We start from the raw sequence: 27,631 nt of genomic DNA on the forward strand, positions 1-27,631 counted from the left end.
ACAACTCTTTGACCAACTTTAAATCTTTTTAAAAAGTCACTTTTGTCGATAAGGCCTACCTTGATCACTCTTTTCTAAATTGCAGTTTATTTTGGGGCGCCTGGGTGGCTCAGTCAGTTAAGCGGCTGCCTTTGGCTCACATCACGATCTCTGGGTCCTGGGATCGAGCCCCATGTTGTCCCCGCTCTGCATGGAGTCTGCTTATCCCTCTCCCTCTGCACCCCCTCCACCCACTCAGGCTCTCTCTCAAATAAATAAAATCTTAAAAAGAAAATTATAGTTTACTTTGTACCTGTCTTCAACCCCCCCAGAATGTCCATGAGGCTATCTGTAAGTAGCCAAATACTTTATTAGCCCTTCATGAAAATGTCCCCTGACCATTCCATTAACTGTTACATTCCCACACTTAGACCGATGCCTAGTATACATTAGGAGCTCTGTAAATGTTTGTTTAATTGAATTTAATACTATTGTCATTTGGATAATATAAGGCTAACACTAAAGGAAAAAGATGGGAGGGACGCCTGGGTGGCTCAGCGATTGAGCATCTGCCTTTGGCACAGGGCATGATCTCGGGATCCTGGGATCTGGTCCCACATTGGGATCCCCACAGGAAGCCTGCTTCTCCCTCTGCCTATGTCTCTGCCTCTCTCTCTCTCTCTATCTTTCAGGAATAAATAAGATCTTTAAAAAAAAAAAAAAAAAAAGGAAGGGGATAATCTTAGACATTCCTGTGGAATTTTCTGTTTCATACTTTGAGTCTATTTCATTTATTTTTCTCAAAACTGCATAAGAGAAATAGAATCTCTGAATACTAATTGGTGAGACATTATTCAACCCTATAGAAGTTCAAACAAACTTTTACCTGAATTTTTGGTTTCTCTTGTGTTGATCCAACTGTTGCATATTTGATTATTTAAAACCTTCTTCAAATAACCATCGATTTCTTCTGTAGCAGCTTGAACCGAACAGCATTCTACCTGCATTACGACTTTGCATTTAATTTGCATTTAAGTTATATTTAATTTGGGGGAAGGGCCCCAAAGCAAAAATCCAAGTGCTCTGGTCAATGTGAGTCAATTTCAAAAGAACCTGTGGATGTTCACCAAAATACACTTCTCTAGGAAGGCAAGTTTAAAGACAGCAGAACCAGCAGCCAAAGCACTAATCCTTCTATCCTGGACTCTTTGTGACCTAAAATTAGGCATTAATCATTCATGTGTATATTTCTTCATCTGTAATATCGTAAGATTATATTATGTTTACATATGTACGTATACTCTGTGTATGTGTCACTGCCCTTATATACATATATACATATATATGTGCATATATGTGGATGTCTGTCACTTATCATCCCACCAATAATAATAGGGGACCCTGTGGTCTTTAGAAATGTCAGATTTGTACCAGCACTGCATATAAATATTTTTGCGGTATTGCCTCTTACCTCTCACTCATTTCGTACTCATTTCATACATAATAGAGTGTGGTAAGTTGCCATTGCCTGGTTTCCTCCTGAAACCATTATTTTGTGTGACTAATAGCACTTATTTCCTGGGGGACTTCCGTGTCTCGGACTCTGTGTGTTTTTCATTCTTCCTCGCTAGTTATTGTCATTCTTTAGAAAATGTAACCTCAGAGAAACGAGAGAGCTTTCCTAAGGGCCCAAAGCTAACGAGTGGTAGAGCAAGGATGTGGGACAAGATTCTTTTGATTCCTAGAGCAGATGTCCTTTCCTCCATCTGACATTACCACTCTGCTGTCAAGTAAGACTCCCTTAGACTCTCTAAAAGGCAACAGTTTCCCTTCACATCATCTCTCAAATTGGAATCTCTGCTTTTGGTTTCTTGAAATGTTCATTCTATTAACACATGTAAGTGAGTACATGGTGACAGCAAGGTTAGTGAAGCATTATCTCACTTCTGTAAATGCCGACTTTTGGGTTCCACTCCCTCCATTCTCGGTGCTTGGTAAGGTGGCAGCATCTCTCTGATGACCAAGAGATGTAGTGACCAAAACAGATAAGCCCCACTCCTGAAAACAACTCTGGCCTTGTCTTGTCTTGTCCAAAAATGCAGCACTTCACATACTATTCCACAAGGAACTGTTTTACTCTGAAGGGGATTCTCTCGCATGACCCATCCGAGGAGCATTCCCTCCTGAAATAGGGGGCAACTTTCTTTGGGTTTTGATTCCAAGCAGCCTGGGCCTGGCATGATCAGACCACCTGTGACTTTGTAGCAGCTCAGAGACAGAGGAGAGAACCCACCTGCTTCACCCCGCTGCCCTCCTACCTAGCAGAGCACCTAGAGCATATTGGGCATTTGGATGCTGTTGGATGAATAAATGCAATTTCCACAGGATAGTTGAAATATCTTGCTGCTGTTTTATATAAGCGTTTATACCAATTTTATAAGTGGAGAGGTCATATCTCATAATGGGATATTTAGAGACTTTCTGAAAAATCAGGCAATACCTCTAATAAGTTTGCAGGGCCAGAGTGAATGAAGTGAATAGGGTTGTGCAAGAATGCCATATTATATGCTGGGGATCTACCCCAAAGATACAGATGCAATGAAACGCCGGGACACCTGCACCCCGATGTTTCTAGCAGCAATGTCCACAATAGCCAAACTGTGGAAGGAGCCTCGGTGTCCATCAAAAGATGAATGGATAAAGAAGATGTGGTCTATGTATACAATACACAGCCACTAAAAATGACAAATGCCCACCATTTGCTTCGACGTGGATGGAACTGGAGGGTATTATGCTGAGTGAAGTAAGTAATTGGAGAAGGACAAGCATATGGTCTCATTCATTTGGGGAATATAAATAATAGTGAAAGGGAATAGAAGGGAAGGGAGAAGAAATGGGTAGGAAATATCAGAAAGGGAGACATAACATGAAGACTCCTAACTCTGGGAAACAAACTAGGGGTGGTGGAAGGGGAGGTTGGCAGGGGGTGGGGGTGACTGGATGACGGGCACTGAGGGGGGCACTTGACAGGATGAGCACTGGGTGTTATCCTATATGTTGGCAAATTGAACACCAATAAAAAATTATAATAAAGAATGCCGTGTTATCAGGAAGGTGTCTAATAGGAAAGTTGCTCATTACCTACTATTTACTGATCAGGTCAGCTCCTTATATAGGAGTGGGGCAAGCTGTTGGCAGTACCCACAGTTCCTGGAGGTCAAGGTTTCTGCTCTCCTGCCTCAGAGAGCATCCCAGTGTCCACATTCACAGGACTAACTTTATCTGTCTCCAGAGGTGTCATCTTCTTGATGCTTCTGCTGCCCAGTGTCACTCTGATATTGGTATTTTCTCTGTACGAGTGTTGTCAGCAATGCTGGTTCATCCCTGCCCTTCCACCGGCTAACAATTGAAAGTAGGGAAAGCAGTTATCCATTCATAACTCCCCCAGAGCACCACCCAAAATATCCCTGCCACACCAGGCGGGCAGTCTCGCTGCTTGTGTGGGCTGATGTATCTGTCACTTGTGCAACCGGGATTTTAACAAAGAGCCACTTCTTAAATCACAATGCAGTGCGAGACCAATGTTTCCATCAGGGGAGGCCTGCCTGGAGACGAGGTCTTAGCTCCAAGATAGTCCAACCATTTAAAACTGCAGTGTAGGATGGAGCTTTGTTGTTGCCGTTTTGTAAGGATCAGCAATGGAAAAGATTTGGGTAAAAGGCAGTAAAAACCACAGTTGATCTAAAAATAAGCAGCGTGAGAATGTGGTGGTTTCAATGTAGGTGCGTGGGGTGGAGGGTGCACATGAAGAAGCTCAGGTTCCGTGGGCTGGGAAGAGGCTGCAGTCGGAGGGAGCCACCACATTCATGTTAATGGAGATGTTCAGTTGGATACTGGCTGTGGCTTCCCTTGGTCACAGGCCATCTGCCTTGAGTACTAAGCTGAATTGTTAGGATCTCCCCAAAGATCCATGTCCACCTGGAACTTTAGAATGTTGACGCTATTTGGAAATACAGTCTTTGAAGATGTAATTAAGTTAAAACAAAGTCATACTAGATGAGGTAGGTTTGCCCTAAATCCAGTGGTGTCTTTATGAGAATGCCATGTAATGACCTGGAGGGGACATACATGGGCAAAGGCCGTGAGACAATGGAGACGGAGATTGGGTGATACAGCCACAAGGCAAGAAATGCCATGGTTGCCAGCAACATCAGAAACTGTAAAAGGCAAAGAATTGATGTTCCCTCGAGCCTTCAGACAGCATGTGGCCATGCTGACACCTTGATTTTGGACTTCTTGCCTCCAGAACTGTGGAAGAGCGAATTTCTGTTTGTTTAATCCAGCAAATTGGTGGTATTTTGCTACAGCAGCCTTAGGAAATGAATATAGGTGTGGGGAACCAGCACAGACCTGGGCTGCTTCTCTGGAAGAGGCCACTGAGGACCACAAAAGAGAACGTGGGACCAGCAATGATTGCCTCGCTGATGGAAATGGAGAAACCAGCCATAGCGAACCAGGGCTGTGTGTGGTTTTCATTCTGTTGTTGGCTGACCCAGAACGGGGCGTGGCCAACTTCCCAGGGTCTAAGTATCAGCCTGGACCATGAGTCCCAGCAGAGCTTTAGGGAGACACCTTACCCCATTCTTGACTGTGCATCCAATTCCCCAGTTAAGGACTTGAATGAGTCCTGTTTTATCAGGTAGCTTTTACTGCTGCAAAAAAAAGGCTAAAAATGTCATCTCTTTTTTTTTTATTTTTTTTTTATTGGTGTTCAATTTACTAACATACAGAATAACACCCAGTGCCCGTCACCCATTCACTCCCACCCCCTGCCCTCCTCCCCTTCTACCACCCCTAGTTCGTTTCCCAGAGTTAGCAGTCTTTACGTTCTGTCTCCCTTTCTGATATTTCCCACACATTTCTTCTCCCTTCCCTTATTTTCCCTTTTACTATTTTGAGGAAAGGAAAACTTTTTTCGGTTACCTCATTTAAGAAATCTCATTTCTTTAGAGGTGTTGGGTGACATTCTGTATTCATGCTTATGTTCTAATCTAGAGCTATAAACAAAGACAAAAAGAATCAATATGAAAAGATTTTTTTTTTTCTGAGCTGGCTACATTATTTTTTCTTTGTTGCCTAGGTGAGGCTTATTTTATATAGTTTGATGCACAAGATAAAAAGCTCTCATCCAGTTGCCCCCTAAAAACTTTCATAATGGGTTTGTGATAATAGAAGTGATTCATTAATTCCAAATTCCTCAAAGAACATTTATCAGATATATGTGGAATATGTGCTTATTCTCACAGATTATCTCTGGAAGAAGATCTATATAAAACACAGCAGCAGTTGCTTCTGAGGATAGAAACTGGGGACTTCCTTTTCACTCTCTACTTTTAAAAAAAACTACATGTATTAAATATTTAGGATAAGTAAATAAAAATTTAATTTTAACATGCCAATTGTTCTTCTAAAATAATTTTTAAAATAAATATTTATCGAGCATGCATTATGTATAGACTGTATTAGTTCTAGAATATACAGTTTTAATGCAGATACAATCCCTGGAAATTAATCATCTAGTCTAATGGGAGAAATTATAAATTAATAATCACACAAATAATTATATAATTAGAAACTTGATAATCCTCGGAAATAGAAGAATTTGGAGCTGTGAGAAAGAATAATGCCAGGGACCAAATAAGATTACAGCATCACCAAAACCCAGAGAGAATAATGCTTTATCTGGAAGAAGGTAGAATTTAACCAGACGAAGGAAAGGGGGCTCAAGTTGAAGCCTTGTGCAGAACAGGAACTTGATAGATTTCTCAAACTGTAAGGAGGCCATAGTGGCTGGAGATGAACAAAGAGGAAGGAAGATGAACAGAGACCAGATCACACAGGATTTTCATCACTTCAGCAGGTGTTCATCAAATGCATAACATTTATGCCTTGTGCTGTCCCAGCACTGGAAACACAGCAGTAATTAAGCCACAAGGTTGTTTTTTTTCAGCCATCTTGTGGAGTATTTCATTATAAGCCCAAAGGGAATCCATAGAAGAATTTAAAGTAGAGAATTCATATGATCTGATGTAGATATTTAGAAGACCACTTCAGAAAACTGGAAAACAGACATATCAGACTACTTTGGCACATCAGTACCTGGGTGATGAGCTTTGTCAGACCACTTTGCAGGAAGCCAAAGGTTAACAATACCAGTATTTATTTTGCTGGCCTTAGCAAAATGGGATCCATTCTATTCCGCGGTAATGGTGTGTCCATTCTGAAAAAGCCTTTAATAGGAAACCAAAAGTTGAGGAGGTGGTAATGAACCTGTTTGTTTTGACCAGAAACTTTTAAATAATAAACTTTATTTCACCTTGAAGAGCAAGTAGCACAGATTGTTTTTCCATTGCTCGATCATTTAGCAAATTGTCATAAACTCAGGGCTGTGTAGTGACACAAGAGCAACACTAGGCACCAAATCATCACCCTCGATCAATTAAGGATATTTCTGTTGTAACTTTTGGCCATCCTACTCTTCATAGAGCACTAGCACAACCCTTCTAGCTGCCCATTGATTTTTTTTTCTTGATGATTTCTGGCTGCAAGAGAACAGAGATCCCCAACTTTATAAAGTAGAGATCATATGTATGCATCGTAAAAGAGTTCTAACCGCATTTACATTTTGCACATTTTCTCAAGAAATGCTTCCTTGCACATAGTTAACAACTTACGCCATTTTATATGGAGAGGAGAATGGAGAGATACCAGTTCCCTACTCAGCCAACTTAGTTTGATCAAAGCTTTTGGGAAATAAAATATTGCTGTCCTATCTGCATGTCCACTCATAAAAAAAAAAATTATAGCATGAAAACCGGATGTCAGAGAACCTTGGGGGACTCATCCAGGCAAAGTTTTTGGAGAGCATCCTGCCCTACCCCTGCATTTAGCAGATGAGAAAACTGAAACTTAGAGAAGTCAATTGACTTCAGAAATTCAAGTCTTGCAGCAAATTAGCTGCCAAATCAGGACAAGAATCTGGATGTCCAGACATAATTGAGGGATCATGAAATAAAATACTAAAAGAGAAGACTAGGCACAGACTGACAGAAGATGTGCTAATGTGGTCTGTCCACAGAAATTGCATAATCACCATACATAAGTGCGCCTCACTCCCCTCTTCCAATGAGTGAGAATGATGCAGTGATGTAGGACTGATGTTTGGGCAGTGCTTAGTTACTGAAGGCAAATCATCAATAGCCTAAGAACAAGACATAACAGTTACTCTGTCCTTCTGCAAAACTGTGCCACCACCACGTCTGGAAGTAAACTCCCCAGGTCAAATCGCACTTGGCTCAGAGGCTATGGGGCAAAAGCCTGCATATCTGGAATAGGATACAGCAGAGTATTTATTTATTTGGATAATCCCAGACATTTGTTGGGGGCAGGGGTAAGATGACCCCCAAAAGCAAAAACAAACCCCCATCATTCATTATCTGAGAAAAAGAAGCAAATCTCTTCCAACGATGAGCATGGTTGGTTGGAAAAATTTAGAGAAAGATCAAGTATAATCAAATGCTGGTGAAATGAACTGGTAATTTCATACACATCTTGACTTCCTAAAGCGGAGAACCTATAGTTGAGTAAAAATCTGTCTAACCCAACTCAACAGAGACATATACTGTCAGCGGATCTCTCTAGGCCATCCTGTTTATGTCGGGACTAGATTTCCTTCCTGAAGTAACAAAGAGGTGGAAAAAAAAAGAGGACTAGCTCTCATTTTCCAGGTACCTAATAGCACCTGGATCTTTGTGTGCTATTCGCCTAAATTTAAATAATCCCAGCATAATATGGTAGGTCGATGATAGGTTTGCATATCTCAGCCCATTCCTCTTTTTCACTGTTGCAGGATGGCCTCAACATAAAACCTATCTGAAATGCACAGAAACACATCTTATTGTAGCTCTGTCTCCCCTGAGCTCTCTTCTAGCCCTTGGCACCCCATCCCTCCTCCAAGAGAAGGAGCCCTAAGCAGCTCTTCCTAAGCAAGAGGGAGCTTGAGTAAACGAAAAATAAAGAGTGACCAGAATGAATAAGCATCTAGAAAGATGTTCGAGTGGAAACTGTTGAGTAGGCTGGTCTGTGGGCATCAGAAGCCTAGCACTACTAGAATAACACTGAGAGAGAGACAAGGATGGCAGAGAGATGGTCATGAAAAATCTGCCTATCAATAAAATAATTTGGGTAATTAACACCTGGCATCACGGGAGACACGTTTTCATTCAGTATTATTTGAAGTAACAGGAAATAATAATTAGGTCTCCTTCATCGCACCTCCATTCTGGACATGCAAATTAGGTTAAATTATTTTTGGTTTCCAGCCACATCACCCGCAATCCTCCTTTTAAGGATGCACAGCCCTTTACAAGTGCAATGTTAATCCTCCTCCGGGAATATATAGCAAAGCAGTGGATTTCCAGAAAGTTTAAAATGGTACAAGTTTTTAGAATGATGTTGTCTACCATAATTTTATGCCTAGATCTGCGTGTAGCACAAGTTGGTTGTTAAGCGTCAGTAAAGGCTAGAGCTAAATTCCAGAACTTAAAAAGGTGCCTAGGGGGTGGGATCTGAAGCATAGAGAGTCACAAAAGGGTACTGCACTCCATTGAGGGGGTTTATATTACGGAAAAGTCTGTTATAGATGTGAATCTATTGCTGTATTTCAAAGGCTGTGTTTCTTGAAACATTTTAATGTCCTCCCTCAGTTGGAATCATCTGTGTCCAAAATAACAAATGGTTCCATACTTTCCCCCCCCTCTGTACCTCAGGAGGCTTGTTGGGTTTGGGTTTTTTGGTTTTTTTTTTTTTTTTTTGGTGGTTTTTTTTTTTTTTTTTTTTTTTGATGTAGATGGAAATTGGTGTGGAAATCATGAGGGAGGTCCAGAGAAGACTCAAAGCAGCCATTCAAAGCTTCCAACAAACCCTAGACCCCCTCTAAATTGCTATTTCCATGTCACAGAATTTTTTTTCATTTTAAAAACATTCTGAGATATTTTCATGGTGCTGTGGCTAACCATTTTTAGTCAGTTAAAAAAAATGCCTTTATCACCTCCCACCAGGAAGCTCATGGAACACACTGTTGGAGATGCTAAAACTTTTTTTCATTTCTCCTTACAAAATATTAATGGTAAGCAGTAGAAAAGAAAGAGAAAGTATTTAATTCGGTTTTCCGAAAGCTTAGTTCAAAATTACGAATTGTACCTGTAAGTGTGAATAAGGCATCTGTGAGTAATTACAATTAGCAAACCTGATTGTTTTCACTGAATAACAGGTTAGGTGCCCAGCCCTTCATTTCACCAAGCAGGTGCAGAGAATGAGCTACGCTAGGGGAAGCAGCTCAGGGTGAGGGGGCTCAGATTTGCAAAATGAAAAAGCTCTGGTTCGAGAACACTCATGGGTCTGGTGGAAGAGAAAGGGGAAGGAAGACAGGGCTGGGCTAGAGGAAGGAGCTGAGAGCAGACTGCCTCTCAGCTTGGCCATAATGAAAAAGCCTGTGGTCCTGCTGAGGAGCAGGAGGGAGAGGCCCTGTTAGGTGCCCCCTGGGCCTAGCCCTGTCTCCAGAAATGAAACCCAGGGCTCTCTTCCATCCATCTTCCCTCCAGGCCAAGGACAGAGTTATAGATGTGAATCTATATGTGGCACCAGATGAAAGGAGGACAGACCGTGCAGACTGGTCTCGGGGTTTCCCTCAAGCAGCTGAGAACACTCGTTCAACTTTTAATAGCTTACACATTCTTTGCCACATGCACCCAGAATTTATAAATCGGTAAAAATAAAAGTATTAGGCTTTGTTTAACACTGTGGTCTCAATTCCAGGCACCATCTCTTGGCCATTGGGCTTCTCCCTCATGTTGGGAACAAATGCAAATAAATAAATGAGGAATTTTTGTTTTTATTAGAAAGAATAAGGAAATAAGTGAGATGAAGCTGGAGGGAAGAAATAAAGGAGATGAAACCAGGGGAAGATAACATAATTCTTTATAAAAAAAAAAAAAAGAATTCCATTTATGGAAAGTTCCCCACAATGGCTTTCACTTCCAAGTGGATGATAAATCCATTCATAGGGAAAGAGAATTTGCTAACAAGAAGGGACATCTGATGCACGCTACACTTGGCCAAATTTCTATTTCCCCGCTTATTTCCTCCTCTTAAAGAAGAAATATTCCCTCTCTTTTAAAAAGACAGGTTGGGCCCCTAGGTGGCTCAGTGGTTGAGCATCTGCCTTTGGCTCAGGTCATGATCCCGAGGTCCTGGGATCAAGTCCCACATTGGGCTCCCCTCACGGAGCCTGCTTTTCCCTCTGCTTGTGTCTCTGCCTCTCTCTGTGTCTCATGAATAAATAAATAAAATCTTTAAAAAATAATAAAAAAATATAAGGGTCTTTTTTAAAGCACTAGTAAATAAAGACCCCAAAGCTAAAGCTCATTGATGAATGGCAGTATAGATTGATATGCTCTCCCCACAAATGCCATATGTTGAAGTCCTAGCCTCCTGCACCTCCAAATGGAACTTCTTTGGAAATTGGGTCATTGTCGATGCAGTTAGTACTGGGGTAGAATGAGGCCCTAATGTAATATCACAGGCATCATAACAAAAAGAACACCACTGAAGAGAAAGACACACAAAGACATAAGATAATATGGGGGCATCTGGATGGCTCAGTGGGTTAAGCAGACGACTCTTGATCTCAGCTCAGTCTTGATCTCAGAGTCATGAGTTCAAACCCTGAGCTTAAGACACACACACACACACACACACACACACACACACACACAAGAAAAGATAATGTGGAGAGACCAAGAGAGAAGTAGGCATCTGCAAGCCAAGGAAAGAGGTTGGAGCAGACCCTTCCTTCACAAGGAACCAATCCTGCTGACACCTTGATTTCCATCTTCTAGCCTCTGGAACTGTGATACACTAATTTCTTAATTTCTGTTATTTAAGCTACTCAGTGTGATACTTTGTTATGGCAGCCCTAGCAAACAAGCAGTTTCTCGGGAGCTAAATGGTATCAGAAAATTCCGAAAATAATAATAGATAACATCCATTGAACAATTTCTGTGTGCCAGAACCTATGCTTTATATATGCATTGCTTCTCTTAGACCTCACAGTTTCAATATCAGTTGCCTCAGACATGATGTCTGGAGCTGTGGCAGCTACTTGTATCCATGAATAAAGACAAGCCTAAATATCGAAACAACATTCTGAGGATGTCAGGTGGAAAGGCAGAAAATACCTGGGTCCTTCTTGACGACACTGGTTGACTGAATTAACCAATTCTAGAACCTTCTATCTTGAGGCTTTTTTTTTTGATGTGAGAGAGATATCCTTACCATTTAAGGCACACTTTGTTGGGTCTTTTGTTACTTGTAGTCAAGAGCGTCCTAACTGATTGAATTCATCTATTTGAGTGTGTCCTCAGATAATATCAGTAGCATTTAAGAGAGAGAATTGAAATGATTTTCTGAAGATCATGGAGTGAATCTGTGACTCAGATGATGGGGATCCCCTGATCCCCCTCAGTTTTACACCAAATTGTCTTTAGTACTGTTTTGTGTAATTTTGAAATCTTCTCCCCAATATCACTGTCTTGTCCAGTGCTTCCAACTTATACCCAATGTGCATATTTCCTATTTCTGCATTGTTTAGAATTTTTTATTCAATCTATAAATACTTTACTTGATTGTATCAGCAGAAGCCAGGTATCACATCTGTATCATTACTTTTGTACAGTACCTGAGATAGCTCCAGTTTAATTTTGCAGTAAACAAATCTCTGTGGATGATGATGACATCCTAAAACATAAAGTGAACTCCTCAAAGAAGTAATCTCATCTTCTGAGCCTATATCCTATGTGTTCTTCAGGAAGGAATGAGAAATGCATAGGATTGGAAACATTTTATACCTGTGGCCTGGGCCTCATAGGTAGTTGGTTTGGTTTGGTCAGTTTAAGTTTGTGAGTTCAGGTTCTTGATATTTTGAGTAACTTATATTTGCACAAAAGAGATTTGCAAACCCACAGGCCATCCACAAAATTGTCCTCCCCCTTTTAAGATCCTATCTCCACATTTAGGACTGGTACATGTGGAGTATCTCCACACTCTGCTCTCTATCTCTAGTTGTCTAGTGGTCATGTCTATTTGGATGTCTCACTGTGGCTTCAAATTCTTCCAATTATGAAAACACTCAAGATCACTGATGAATGAAAGGTAGCTTTCTTTCTTGACTTTCATACCTGTCACTTTTCACCTCATCCTTGTGGCCACGCAGCTTCAAAAACTTCATCATCCTTGATTCATTGCTCTGCTTCACTTTCCGTATCAGGCCAAGTCCTGTTCATTCTCTCTTTAAGATACATTGAATCCATTGCCACCCCTTCCTGTGACCATTGCCAACCACCCCATTCCACTCCCTTAACTACCAGTCATATTATTATTCGTTCACAACTTGTTTCCCTGAATCCAGTCTATTCCCCAAAAATCTATCCTTATGAAGCCAGTCTCCCTTAAATGTTCTTTCATCTTGACAGTTCCCTATTCACACTTCACAGTGACCTCTTTGATGTCTAGGTACATCTGTATTTCCAGAATCTTATCTTTCCAGAATCTTTGCCTCTGTAGCCACATTTTCCACTGGTCCCTAATCACTCGAGTTCTCACAGACTGTCTCATTTCCTGCACATCCCCCTGAAATGGATAGCATATTTGGCCATCTCCTCCTCTGTCTTAAATGCTCCCTCTTGTCTCATAGTCTATCAGAAATTAGCCTGGTCTACTGTAGCGTTCCCAGCTGGGGGTGATTTTTGTCAATGACATTTTTAACTGTTACAACTAGGCAACAGAGTTTGACTGCTGTGTAGAGGGTTGGGACCAGGGATGCTTCTATAAACATTGTGCAATGCACAGGACAGCCTCTCACAACAGAGAATAACTGGCCCAAAGTGGCAAAGGCACCAAGATTAAGAAAAGTAGTAGAAGGGGTACAAGAAACAGAAGTCAATCTGAGCTCTGCTGAGTAACATCAGTTAGCTCCTTAAGGCTGATGCATCTCACGTGGGCCACCATGCCATGACCCCTTGCCTCTCTTGGGACTCCTCATAATGTCTATAATGCCTGTCAATGTGCACCACACAGTTTAAAGCTTCAGATTATGTGTCGGAGATTGTCTCCTGATTCTTGTATGGGTATCTCTTGCTCTGATCCTGCTCTTCACCTAAATGAGTACCATGTCTCATTCTTGCATTCCCTACAGCATTACTGAATGCAACAAATGCCTAAGAAGTCTGTGTTGAATGACTGGATGGGCAACCAAGGAAGATGCATTCCTCAGAGGTACCCTCCTCTTTCTGTTAGGCATGCTTAAAAGATAGAAACGTTGAGTGTTGTCTGTTCCATTGGAAGAGAGCTTGGCACAACACTAAGGTTTTTTTATATATATAAATTAATTTTTATTGGTGTTCAATTTGCCAAACATATACAATAACACCCAGTGCTCATCCCGTCAAGTGCCCACCTCAGTGGATAGGCATCACCCAGTCACCCCCACCCCCCCACCCACCTCCCCTTCCACTACCCCTAGTTCGTTTCCCAGATTTAGGAGTCTCTCATGTTCTGTCTCCCTTTCTGATATTTCCCACTCATTTTTTCTCCTTTCCCCTTTATTCCCTTTCACTATTTTTTATATTCCCCAAATGAATGAGACCATATAATGTTTGTCCTTCTCCGATTGACTTATTTACTGGAAGGTATTATGCTGAGTGAAATAAGTCAACCAGACAACACTAAGTTTTTAAATACCAATCAGACTGTAGGAAACGGAAAGGTGTTTACTTTCTCAGACCAACCAGTGCATCCTGATACCCGTCAAAAGGCCATCAGGAGCCAGTAGCCAGAAGCTGGGAACTACCTCCTCATGCTCTTGTAGTTTCATGTTTGTTCTCATGTTGAGACATTTTAATCTGCAAATGATAGGAACTGATGGCTAGTGTAGTCCCAGACAAATAGTGCCAAGCCACCTGAGACATAAGAGTGTATCTATGTATGCTCGGGAAACTACAACACTCTGCTTTGTCAGTCTAAATGTTGAGAATGTGTTCTTTTGCCTAATGAGGTAAAGGACATCATACTCTTTCAGGCTAATCCATTTGTGGTGGCTAATAGAGCCAAAGTCCAGGGAGAAGGATGTCTCTCCAGGGACTCAACAATTTATTAGGATTATAAATTAATACATATTCATTAAGGAAAATTTTAAAGTATAAAAATATAGAGAGCATAAGATTCAAAGTAAATCTTAAACCCACCATCCGGAGAGCACCATTGTTTAACATTTTGATCTATTCACATTTTTAATGAATTATATATATGAATATATAATAAAAAGTAAAAAGCAATGTAATTCAAATATTTCCATTTAAACACACACAGACTCTCACTGCAAACATCTAGGAGTTGCTAGGATGACAGAAGATTCCCCTCCCTTCTTATCAATATTTTCCCACGAGGTTAACCGCTGTCAACAATTAGCATGCGTTCTTCCAGATTTTTCTATTCCTATACAAATATATATCTTTTTACTTTTTATAAAAATAGTATACATATTGTTATGCAACATATGTTTCTACCTAATATATTTTGGATAACCTCCTACATCATGTAAATCTACCTCTTTCTTTTAAAACCTACATGGTAATGCAATTGAATAAATGCAGCAAAACTTTTTAAACCAGTCCCCAGTGATGGCTTCGTGGATTGTTTCAATTTTTGCTCCTATAAGCACCTTTGCAAATAATGTTTTTGTACATTTATATGTATTTTTCTATACCAGTGCACATTTTACCATAAGACAGATCCTAGAACTGCTGAGTCAAAAAAATACAGTCTAAACTTTGTCAGATGCTGCCAATCTACCTTATTCTCCAAAATATTTACTAATTAGGTCTTAAAATAATGAACTTATTTTAGCGACCTTATAAATTAGTAGAGTTTTAGTGGAGGATGAATATATAAAACTCTGACTCTTATTTTAATATCTTTGCGAGTATATTGCAAGGTCAAAATTAGATCTCAGATTGACTTTTGGATTTCACATGAGTCTATTCATATTCTCTGTGCAAAATCTCTCTCCCATTGAACATGGTCGGACTGTCCTTGATGTCTGAATAAGTAGCCACCTTTCTTGATAAGAAAGTCTCGTGCCTTGGTGACTTTGGAGTTGGACCGACTACATTTGACTCCTACCTCCTCTAATTATTAGCTGTGTGTCCTTGGGGAAATATATAACCACTCTGAGTCTGAGTTTTCTTTTTTGCAAAATGAAAAAAAAAATAACCAAAAATACACTTTGTAGAGAAGTTCAGAGGATTAAATTAAAACTCTCTCCAGCACCCAGCAAATAGGCACTTGTTGGTTTGTTTTAAGGGAGTGATGATGTGTCTCAAGCAAGAATGGAATCCATTACTGAATATGGGACCAAAAGAGATGCCAGAAGTAGATGCCACATCATGCAGGGTTTGGGTGTTGGTTGATTCTAGAAGACTTTCAGTTTATCCTTATTCAGTTTCCCTAATGGCTGCAAAGAAAAACAAAGCAGAAAGTGAGGTCCCTGCATCCCCCTACACTGCAACCTGTTGTAGCTTGGAACAAAAGGGGACCATTTCATCACAAGTTGGTTGACAGGTTTCTGATCAGCACCTTAGTGAACCAGGAAGGGAACACTTTGCAAAGATTAAGGCAGCAAGGAAATGTTGTCATTTTGGGGTAACTGAAGTCTGTTATTTTGCTATAACCAACACTCTCTGCAGTAGCACAAAAATCCCTGTTCCCTGTGGATATGCCAGAGCTCAAACTTGTCATTGAAAGGCAATGGCAAGAAATTCCACAAAAGAATGGGTGACAGTAATTGGAAAATTTAAGTAGAAGTGATATGAAAAAGTAGCTTTATATTATTAATTCTCCTTTTATAATATAAATGATAGTTTATAACACATTTATTTTGACAGTAGTCCAAGACTTTAAAATGTTTTCCATGAACCAGTAATAAACGGTGATAATCAATTTGTTGGGGATTACACTGATTAAGGAAATAATTCATCCACTATATTTTTCATCTCAGATATTTTTCAAATGTCATTCTAAAGCTTAAGAAACCTTGTTATTAGCCAGTACGCATGGTAAGTGTAAAAGTGATGGCACAAATATTATGAATAGTACTTCTTAGGACAAAATTTGATTTGTTTGAAGGCAGATGACATTATAAAGGATAGTCAAGATGTCAGTAGAGGGAGTTAGTATGCTACTTGATTTACTTAGCATCTTTGTCACTTTATAGATTGAGATATGATTGATGGTAACATTAATATAGAAAGTATGTTAATATTAGAACAGGCTTTAAGATCCCTTACTTGAAAATTCTCCCCCTCCTCAAATTGGTATAATTTGAAATAAAGTGCCCTAAGGATAGAGTGCTTCTTAGACTACAAGCCCTTTGGTGTAAGGATTCTTCATTACTTGTCTTTAGAAAGTTAATCAGTTTTTGAGGTATACTTTATATGTGTAAAATGCACCCATTTTCAGAATACATTTCAATAAGTTTTGACAAATTTATATACTGATGTAACCACTGCCATAATCAAGGTATGGGATATTTGGGATATTTTCATCACCCCAAAAGTTCTCTTTTGTCTACTCCCAGTCATCCCTCTTCCTCTTCAGCCTTAGGTAACTGCTAAACTATTTTCTGTTACTATAGATCGGATTTGTCTTTTTTAAAGTTTTATATAAATCTAATCTTACAGAGTCTCATATTTTGTGTCTGACTTCTTTCACTCGATATACTGCTTTTGAAATTCATCCACGTTGTTGCATGTATCAGGATTCATTACTTGTTTATTTGTTTATTAGTATTCCATTATGTGAAAGTAGCACATGTGCGTATCCATTTTCCATTCACTGGATGATGAATATTTAGTTTGTTTCTACTTTTGGTTATTATAAATGAAACTGCTTTATACATTCATGAGTAAGTCTTTGTGTGAACATATGTTTTTTTATTTCTCTTGGGTAAATGTACAATAGTAGTTACGCTCACTTATTAGATCTAGTGACTTTTTTGTAGACTATAGGATTTCCTATACTGGAGATCATGTCATCTAAAGATAAAGAAAAGTTTTACATCTTAAAAAGATGCAGTAGTAATATGGTAGGATGCATAATAAGTGCTTATTTAACGTCATAAGAAACTGTCAAACTGTTTTCAAAAGGCACTGAACAATTTTATATCCCTACCGCCAGTTGTTCCATAGATTTGCCAACACTTGTTATTGTCAGGTCTTCTTAATTTGGGTTATTATAATGGGTATGTAGTGATATCTAATTGTGAGTGATGACTAATAATGTTGAGCATCATTTCATGGGCTTATTAGCCGTGCATATATCTTGTTAAGTTCTGTTCATATCTTTAGCTTACTTTTTAAAATCGGGTTGTTCATCTTAAAAAAGCTGTTTATATATATTTTTAGATATAGTCCTTTGTCCTGTGTGTGTGTGTATCTGACAAATATTTCCTGCAGTGTGTGGCTTGCTTTTTCATTTCTTAACATTGTCACTTGAAGACCAAAAGTTGTGAATTTTGATGAAAAGGGACTCTTTTTAACACCTACTCTTGTCTCCTCCACAGCTTTGAATTTCAAGTAGAGCTTTTTAAACACAAAAGTAGTCCCTTAGTGACTCTCTGTTTATTGACAAACTGAGAAAAGCCAAAACATTAGCTCTGAATCGAGAATTCTATTTTAAATATTGACATTCTGGTTTCCTTCAAATAAGTTATACAAATTTTTTAAGCAATTCTGTGAGGTAGAAAAAAATACTGCTGCTCCCATTTTATAGAAAAATAATCTGAGGTGTGAAAAAGTGAAGTACATGACCCGAGGTGAAGAAAAGTGGCTGAGGCAGAGCAGGGAATGCAGTGAAACTAATTGATCACAGTGATGGGTCTGATCCAAGCTCTTTGGGGTCCACCTCCTGGCACCCAAACCCACTGAGCTAAATAATTACAGCAAGGCCAGGGCCTGAAGGGATCAACCCACATCTGCTGGTATGGATTCTTTGCATTTTATTTTGTTTCTTTTCTTTCTCCACCCTCACACCCTTTCTTCTTTCATTTTCTTTTTCTCTCTCTCTCTTTTTCTGCCTTCAACATCCTTATGTGTTCCATCAACTGTTACTGAGTTTTGCCGTTCTTTCTTCCTCCCTTTCTTCTCCTCTTCCTCCCTGCACTCTACCCCTTCCCCTCCCTTCTCTCTCTCTCTCAATCTCTCTCTCTCTCTCTGCCAGTCTTAAATGAGGAGCTCACCTTTTATAACGAATCAAAGACTGATTTTTCTATCATGCAGGAAAACACCTTTTTGATTCTGTCTGATGGTGGTAGAACCAAAAGCAAAAACCAGAACCCACTTCAGAGCCACAGATGCCAGTCAGGAAGGAAACACTGACTGCATAGACCAGTCAAATGGACTGAAAAAATTCACCTCATTTCAGGCGAAACTCCTGATATGTTCTGGCTTTTTTTTTTTTCTTTTAAATTAAAGTTTGCTAGCAATGATTATATTCTATCACTAATCCTCTGTAAAACAGCAGCCACTGGGTAGATTTTTAAAGGAGTGATCCTTTCATTTTACAAATCTCAGCATACTTCCCTGTTTCAAACTTGGATAAAGTCCTCAATCCTTGAAGCAGCCTGCAAGATCCTACATAATCAGGATCTCTCTCTGTCCTCATCTCATCTCTGGCCACACCCTCATGCTCCATTTTGTGTTCCTGTGTTTGTTTGTTTGTTTGTTTTCTCAACTACCTGGCTATTCCTTGGAGTCTTCCCATTGGCATCACACGTTCTTCCTCCTGTCCAACTGACCCCTTTCCTACCTCTCTCCTTACCCCCTTTCCTCTTCATAACCATAACAACTATGTATGTTTACTAAAAAGTATACATGCCTGAAATAAATGCAAGTGAAGTTCAAAATATAATTTGGAGTTCAAAATATTTTTTAAAATTAACCCACTGCTAAGAACTTTCATGTTTAACCTTATTTCAAACCTTATTAATATATATAAACACACATATACAAATATATATTTTTGTAAGTGTATATATATATATATATACACACACATACATATCCTTATATATTATACATAATAAAATACATGTACACACACAAGTAAAATGTACTTCATGTGTATTATTATATGAATGACAGGATAGATTTCTTAAAACTTCATTAAAATGGGATTATATTATATTGTACATAGTATCTTAAGTTAAAAGGTTACTTTTGGAGCACTTGGCAGGCTCAGTCAGTGGAGCATGTGACTCCTGATCTCAAGTTTGTAAGTTAGAGCCACACGGTGTAGAGATGACTTAAAAAAATTATAATCAAATAAAATCTTAAAGTTTTACATTTGTGTGGCTTTATAAAAAAAATAAAGAGAAACTGAAAGGAAACTGAAAGAAGAGTTGAACTTCAGATAAAGGTTTTTTGCTATAACTAATATGACTTCCTAGAAAACTGCTCTGAAGTTAATAAAAACGCAAAATACCAGTGGAAGCATTGTTTTGTAACAACTTTATTGAGGTAGAATTTACACACAATAATCTGCATATACTTAAAGTGTACAACTTGGAATGTTGCATGTATATACACACCCAGTAAAGCATGGCCATACTCGCAATATCGTTCATACCCTTCACCCCTGTAGATTCTGCGCACCCCCTCACCATCCTTTCCCTTCACCCTCTCTGTCTCCCTCCCCCAGGCAAAGGGGTCTGTTTTCTCTCACATAAATAAGTTTGAATTTTCTAGAGTCTTCTTTAAGTGCAAATAGCCTGTATTCTCTTTTGTCTGCCTTCTTTCACTCAGCGTAATTACTCTAAGATTCCTCTGCGTTGCTTGCTACGTACCTCAGCATAGTATTATTGCAGCATAGTATTCCCTGGGATGTATATACCACAGTTTGTTGATGGCTGCCTGTGGCTGGGCACTTAGGTTTCTTTTTCCAAGTTGAAGCTGTTACAATGATAAGTTGAATTTTATGAAGACGTAGAACTTGTGGCCTTCCAAAGACATTGTTAACAGAGAGTAAAAATACAAGCCCCAGGCTAGGAAAAGAGATTTTGCAAAGCACATAACTGATAAAAGACTTGTATTCAGGATGTAGAAAGATCCCTCAAAACTCAAGGAAAAAAACAACACATTATGATTTTTTTAACTACATATTTTGATTTTAACAGAATCTGCTTACACCTTGCTACAAAAGATGAGGGAATTAGAACTAACACTTCTTCCTATGATTTTTCCCTCTTCTTCCTATTTTTGTGGCTATCTCACTGTTTTATACCTACATTGTGGTCATAACCATAATTCCCAGTATATTTATATTTATTTTTAGTCCTTTATCTAAATAGACTCAGTGCTCATGGCTAGTTCTCCCACTGTATGTTTCTTATTTCTAAAGGTTTAATTTTTATTAATTCACACCTGGCTGAATCTTGCCAGCAAGCAACTTTGTTCAAGAAGAACTCTAGCACTGCGTGCCCTAAGTTAATGTATGCTTTCTCATAGCTTGTGGATTCTATTCTTCATGACCACTGGGTTGATCAAATGCCCTTAGCCTAAATATCAGTGTCTTTTAAGCGAAGCCTTCCGTAACTTGAATATACCCCTGCACTTTTCCTTCAAAGTACATAAAATTATAAGTAATTGATTCATTGTGTGATTTTTGTTTAATAGGTCTTTCTAGACAATATAAATTTTAAGGGTATGAATCATACCTGTCTTATGATAGTGGTGACATATTTCCTAGCAGTTTTATAGCTCAAAATGGTGCTCGATATAGTGTTCATTTATTTAACAAATATTGAGAAGTTGAAGATATAGCAATAAGTAAAACAGACCAAAATTTTTAAAAAATCCCTATCCTTACAGAACTTACATTCTGGTGTGGGGGGAAGCAGAAAATGAATAAGTAAATGTATATAGTATATAGAGTATTTTAGAGGAAAAAATATATATATAATAATTCATTACTAGGCTTTACTAGCAGAGTAGTATTTCAGAAAACACCTGAAGATGTTTTAGGACCAGAATAGAGATAGTAAGGGGGAAAGAAAAACTATAACTGATACAGATAATGAAGAAAAAGAAGAAGGCAAAGTTAGAGTAGATCACTAATCTCTTCCTCATTACCGAAGTTCTCATGCAAAGGAGCAGGAATGTGATTTGGATTTTCAGACTCACTTCCTTCCTTCAACCATCCCTGTTCTTGACCCAGGAAGGTAAAGGTATCAGAAGGTACCCTTGAGCTTCTGTTGCGATTGCGAGATCTGTCACAAATTGTGAACAAAGAATAACCAGAAACTTTTTAACACAAGGAATTTTAATAAAATAACTCCCCAAATGTGAGGAGCTTCGGTTTTCTCTTTATTTCACAATAAGGAAGGCAGAGAAGACTTACTTATTCTTTCAGTGAGTCTCTTTTGAGAATCTGTCATATGCCATGAACTGTGCAAAGTCCTGGGGAAACATCAATAAGCATAGCAGATGAGGATCTGTCTTGCCCTCCTCAGGCTTCCAGCTTAGCAATGGACACTTGAGGGTTATATACCGAGATTTACACCACAGAAATTGGTGAGCACTACAGGTGTGCACTAAATTTATGGTGTTGTTGATTTTTCTAGATTTAAGATTAAGTGATGCAGAAACAGTATCCCCACAGATTAAACGTTTGTTGAGTTCATAGCTGTTCCACTGTGTAGCACAAAAAATTGAGGCAATATTCTAGTATTCAAGAATTATTACCTGATTCAGCAAAGAATTCACTCATGTCATTGACAAATGAGTGAAATTCCAACATATGTCTTCTCCGTTGTTTCACTTTCCTCTTACTCATTAACGTAAACGAAAATGTCAACCAACAGTCATGTCGGAACTCCGCTCATTTATCATTTGCAGCCATAGCTTGGCTCCAGATACAAGAATTTGTCAAAAAGGCAACAAAAGCATCCTGCAGAAACAATCATCTCCCGTTTGAACCCACTGTTGTTAGTTTTCCTGTCCAGAGCATCACTGTGAATTCAAAATCAAAGGTCACAGGCAAATGCTCTGCACTCCCTGTTGATTTGTAACCAAACATGTCATGTGGGCATCTCTTCATGGCCCAAGGTGGGTAATGGCAAAACCGATTGACACACTGGTGCTAGTGATTCTCCCGAGCAGCACTGGGTAGGCCAGGCAGTGTAAAATGAAATGTGCACATGAGGAGATGGCTACACTGATCCTCCATTAGGAGTTAGATCACATAAATCATTCTTTCCTTCTCTGTCTAATGCCACCTTTAGGCTACTGATGGGGGAGACATCTGGGTAGGTCTAGTGATTGAGTCAGCATTCATGCAACAGTTTTACCTCTGAGAAGCTGAGAGCCCATGTGGAGCGTTAATCCACGGTCCAGGCCACTGACTAGCCTTTCAGTGAATGTGAAAATGTTAGCTGATGGGATGATGCAGCAGCTTCACTTCTGTTCCATCACTGAGCCTTTGCATCTGAGTGTCCCTTCCTCTCCTGAAGTTTTTGGTTGTTTGGTTGGTGGGTTTTATTTTGTTTTGGTTTAAATGTAAGCCATAACTGGCATGCCACAAAAAGGGCAAGAAAGTTGAAATTTTAATAATGGTCTAAGAAGTCACTGCTTTGAGGAAGTATCTCTTAATTTATAGCAAGATTTGCCAACATGACCAAACAAGTAGGTTTCTGAAACATTTTATTTGACTTTACATGTAATATGTTTTTGAATGACCAGGATACCCCGGGGATCCTTGGTTTAGTGCTTGTAGATTCTGGGCTTTGTGGGTTTAGACCAGTGCTGCAAGTTCATACTGAAGGCAGGAGAAGATGGTTGGGGAGAAGGGGGAGGTAGAATTTTTCTCCCGAATCTCTAGAATTGGCCACCCTTCTAGTACAGGAAGGCTGGGGATGCCCAAAGATTAGTGATGTCATAGATTAGTCAGCAAGGCGAGACTTGAGATTCCCAGTGAGGTCAAAGATCTATCTGTGAAAGCCTTCAACAAGTTATTTTACTAAATGCAAGCAAGTATATTGTTTTTGAAGTTTCTTACCAACCCAAAAGCATTTGGTGATAGACCACTGAATCCACTTTGGCTCATTCTTCTACCAAAAAAGTTGACGTGTATGCATACGTATTTCCATATGTATATGTACATATATACCTATATACAAGGATGGATGGGTGGATGGGTATATAGACAGACAGGCATGACTTATGGGATGCTATATCAGTCAGGGTCTAATCAGGCATCAAAACCATTTGAGTCTCTTAGAAAGAGGGACTTTGAGGCAGGGGAGTATGTTCACCGAGTGTGGAGTCGCTGAGATGTGGGGTGGTGTACACATGGTGAGGGGAGCCAGAGAATGGCAACATCGGGAGACAGGAGGGGCAGTGAGAAGAGGTGGAAGTATTGGAGCCTGCAGCCCAGGGAAAGCGTAATGAGCTTTTCCTCACTCTTTGATTTTTCTACTTCTCTTCTCCATCTTGCTGATAGCAGTTTTTGACATCTCTAACATTAGAAAGGAAAAGAAAGAGGGGGTGATGTGGGAGGGCGAAGACAGGTCTTATCTGACTGGTCACCTGATGGCAGCTGGAACCTCTAAGGCCATCAGTGACTACCCCAGAGGGCTACCAGGGCAGAGAGGCAGCGGAAACACTCTGGTTTCCTGCCCCTCCCCTCACCTGGCACCTCCCTCTCTCTGCAGCCCTTCTCACTGACTGAACCCTGCCAGAGCCCAGCTGACATGGGAGCCTGGGCAACCAGCTTCCCAGAAGCATACCTCTCTTCTCTCTTATGTAAATTTTCTATATCTGTGTAAGATATTACAATAAACTTAGAAGCTTAAAACAACATATATTTATTACATCATCCTTTCCCTGGGTAAGAGTCCAGGCATGGGTTAGCGGGGTCTTCCACTCAGGATCTCCCATATTGAAATCAAGGTGTTGACCGGGGCTGTGGTCTTATGTGAGGCTCTGGTCCTCTTCCAGACTCACTCAGGTTGTTGACAGAATTAGTCTCCTGTGGTTGTAGGACTGGTTTTCTCATCCACTTTGGAGTTTAAAAAGGCCCCTTGAAGTCGCACTCAAGCCCTAGCCATCTGGCCCTCCCAGCATGGTAGTTTTCTTCTTTCAGGCCAGCAAGAGAGCCTCCCTCCCATCCACTAAGGCAGATTCTCTTACTACAGAACCAAATCCGTTCCCATTCAGGGAGAGGAGATTGTACAGAGTGTCTATACCAGTGGTTGGAGATTTGAGGGCCATCTTGGAATTCTAAAATACTGAACAAAGTAGAAGAAGGGGACCTGGGGGCAGCCAGACCCAGGACCAGCACAAATGCAAAATCAAAGCAACTTTATCTGCCCTTTGCTTAAATTTCCCTAGTGAGGCTCCTTAATTGCTTACCTTGGATGAAAGTGTTAGCAGACCTCATGACGTCTCAACGCTCTTAGGTCATAACACCCCATGTCAATATAGTGATGCCAATGTCCAGGTTCCAGTAGAAGTCAGTACATTAAAGGTGGTCAGAGTTGATACTTGGCCTTCTTATCCCAACTTAGGGCCAGTGGAGTCCAGAAGCTGCCATTGAGAAAGATGGTGTGATGGGGTTCTGCTCTGTCACCTGACTCTAATCTCCTCTCCCCTTTGTTGCTAAGTGCACACTTTAATACCCCACTATTGGAGCAGAGGGGAGAGAGGGCCACAAAGTGAGGGTGAAAGGTGGGTAGGAGAGTCCTTATTTGGGGCTATCACAGCTGACATCATGCTCTCTGGGCCTGGCAGATATCGAACACCTTCTTATGGATGCTTCTGTGGGTTCTTTGGAGGCATCTTCAGGGCTGTCCCATCATAATCCCTTGATGAGGGAGAATGAATCTCTCTTCCCACTGGTCTCTGAGGCTCTTTCCTCACCTTCTGTGAATCTGGATTCACCTCGACCCTCTTTCCACACAAATCCCTTCACCTGCCAAGTGGCCGTCTTAGGCTGGATTAAGACCATCACCTGTCATCTGTCTCCCACACAACCCATTTCCAGCCTATGAGACACTGGTGGATCTTTCTCTCTGATAAACTCACAGGCAGGGTGATTCCCAGCTCAGCCACCTTCCTTCAGCAAGACAGCCTGCTTCCCAGTCTTTAGGAGTCGGAGCCAGATACCAGTCCAGTGGAGCCCACCAAGTCATTCTAGTTATGGGGGAAGGGAGGGGGTTCCTGATGAAGCCCCACTAGGCTTAAACTACAAGGCATAGCCCCTCCCCCCTGCTCCCCTGGGGTGGGTGTGGGGAAGTGAGGCTTCATGAAGGCACCCTAACAGCTCTCCTTTATCCCCTTTTATTCCTTAGATATGGGTAGGGGCTTAAAAATCATGTAATACTTTTTGGTTTCCTCTTTTGGGAAAACTTGCATCTTGACTTGATACCTGATTTAGGAATATCATCTAATTAACTCAGGGCTTCAGTTGAAACTTTAAGTTATTTCTCCCAGATGGGGAATCTTAAAATCAAGGGAATCCCCTGATTGCATATAGCAGACATACCCACGTTTCAATGGAAACTGATCTCTCCTCCAGCCCCCACTTTTTTTCTCCCACAGAGAGACCCAGCTGCTGTGAGGAGCTGTCCCAGATATACTCCCGGGAAGATCATTTGATTTTAGAGACTAGAATCCAACACCATACTCAACAGCTTTCAGGCCTATGCAGTAATTCTAATAAACTTAATAACTTGGACAAGTGTCTGTGAACATTATAAATCATGTTTCATCAGCAAGCTGTCATAAGCAACTTTAGCTGACTTACAGCCCAAGCAAACGGATGGAATCAACTTTGTTTCCCTGCAGCATTCTTGTTATGCCGTTGGTGTTTCAAAGATTTCTCATGTCTCAACGCTAAAACATCCGTCTTGACTACTGGCAAAATTAGACCCATAGGGTTTTACAAAAGACAAAAATCTGTCCTCATCGCCTATGTGGGTATCTCCCGGAATGTGTCAGTCCAGCATCTCTGGAATGCCGTGTTTCTTGGACCATGCGTTCCTCCCTCTAGATGGTAGACTCTCTATGATTTTTCCTCTTCCTCTCTTGCTGATAAAAATTGCACACGAAGACATTTTCCATGCTACCATTTAAAAGGAAAATATCCCAGGTTGTATCAGGGAAAAGAAACATGTCGTTCACAGAGTAAAACAAAACAAAACAAAACAAAACAAAGAAAACCACCAAAACTATAAAGTCAACCACCCACACCTTAGAAAGCCGTTATTTGGCAATAAACTGTCAACAGAGGCTCAGATCCTCCTTCCTAAACTTGTTCTTCACCATTGTCTTACACACCTCGTCACTCACAATTTGACATCTTTCCCAAGTATCCATTTTCCCACAGATTCGCCCAGTTCCAGACATGTTTCTACCTGCTGGGCATGCCTTTCTCTTTTGTTGCCTGACAGCCAAGGCTTGATTCACATGTCTACCTCTTATGTGTGGGTGGCGTTGGTACTTGATCTTTGTAATCCCCTAACATAGAGCAGGGACGTTGACAAGCCATGCTCCTGTGTTTCAAATCCAGCCTGTCACTGTTTTCATCAAGATTTATTGGAGCACAGCCACCCCACTTATTTACATATTGTCTACAGCTGCTTTCTTGCCCCAAAAGTGGACTTGAATTGTCCCAACAGGGACTATATGGCCCTCCAGGCCTACATATGCATTATCTAAATCAGTGACAGGAAGTATGCTGACCCCTGCCCTAAAAAAGTTTGCATACATAGAGTAGGGCTGTTGACATCCTGGATGAAAATTGTTTTGCTTCCCAGTTTGCCCCCTCCCATCATCAGAATCCTAGTCATTCAAAGTATAGACCATGAAGAACCCGGGTTCTGCAGGTGGACAGCCTGGTTTCAAGCATCAGCTCTGCCATTTATGAGCTGTGACTTTGAGAAAATCACTTCATAAGTCTGGGCTTCGGGTTTCTCACTGGCAAAACAGGGATGATGATAATAGCCTCACAGGGTCGCAGTGAGGATTAAAGAAGACATTAAAAAAATTCTTCAGTGGGGCACCTGGGTGGTTCAGTTCGTTAAGCAGCTACTTTCAGCTCAGATCATGATCCCAGGGTCCCAGGATCGGGCCCCACACCAGGCTCTCTGCTCAGTGAGGAGCCTGCTTCTCTCTCTCCCTCTGCCTGCCACTCTGCCTACTTGTGCGCTCTCTCTCTCCCTCTCTCTCTCTCACAAATAAATAAACAAAATCTTTTAAAAAAAAGACCTCTAAATAATATGTAGAACACAAAATCTCAGCCGTAAGTAACCTTTGTATCCCACAGGCCATTAAAGTGGCCCATACTTAAATAAAAAATTAAAAAAAAAAAAAAAAAGGGATCCCTGGGTGGCGCAGAGAGGTTTGGCGCCTGCCTTTGGCCCAGGGCGCGATCCTGGAGACCCGGGATCGAATCCCACGTCAGGCTCCCGGTGCATGGAGCCTGC

The 27,631-nt window shown here is 40.4% G+C and overlaps 2 protein-coding genes across 6 annotated transcripts in view; one reads left to right on the plus strand and one right to left on the minus strand.

Moving 5' to 3' along the window:
* RSU1 (Ras suppressor protein 1) overlaps nucleotides 1-27,631 on the plus strand; it is a 250,560-nt gene that overhangs the window by 203,573 nt on the left and 19,356 nt on the right. The window contains exon 9 of one of the 2 annotated variants that reach the window (XM_077897074.1): nucleotides 13,292-13,371. The exons of the other annotated variant lie outside the window; for it this stretch is intronic. Within the exon in view, the coding sequence (XP_077753200.1) occupies nucleotides 13,292-13,331 (40 nt within the window). The 3' untranslated portion in view covers nucleotides 13,332-13,371. The remainder of the gene's footprint in view (nucleotides 1-13,291; nucleotides 13,372-27,631) is intronic. 2 annotated transcript variants of the gene reach the window in all.
* PTER (phosphotriesterase related) overlaps nucleotides 1-27,631 on the minus strand; it is a 143,838-nt gene that overhangs the window by 19,105 nt on the left and 97,102 nt on the right. The window contains exons 5-6 of one of the 4 annotated variants that reach the window (XR_013379413.1): nucleotides 24,558-24,731; nucleotides 23,987-24,433 (exon numbers count right to left, since the gene is read on the minus strand). The exons of 2 other annotated variants lie outside the window; for them this stretch is intronic. Coding sequence is in view for 1 of the 2 variants with exons in the window: in XM_077897067.1 (XP_077753193.1) it covers nucleotides 24,677-24,731 (55 nt within the window). In the remaining variant the exon portion in view is untranslated. Of the gene's footprint in view, nucleotides 1-23,986; nucleotides 24,732-27,631 lie in introns of those variants that run through there. One more of the 4 variants, XM_077897067.1, reaches the window with a different exon arrangement.

The sequence above is a fragment of the Canis aureus genome, chromosome 5 (assembly GCF_053574225.1).
Source record: "Canis aureus isolate CA01 chromosome 5, VMU_Caureus_v.1.0, whole genome shotgun sequence".
Taxonomy (NCBI): Eukaryota; Metazoa; Chordata; class Mammalia; order Carnivora; family Canidae; genus Canis; species Canis aureus.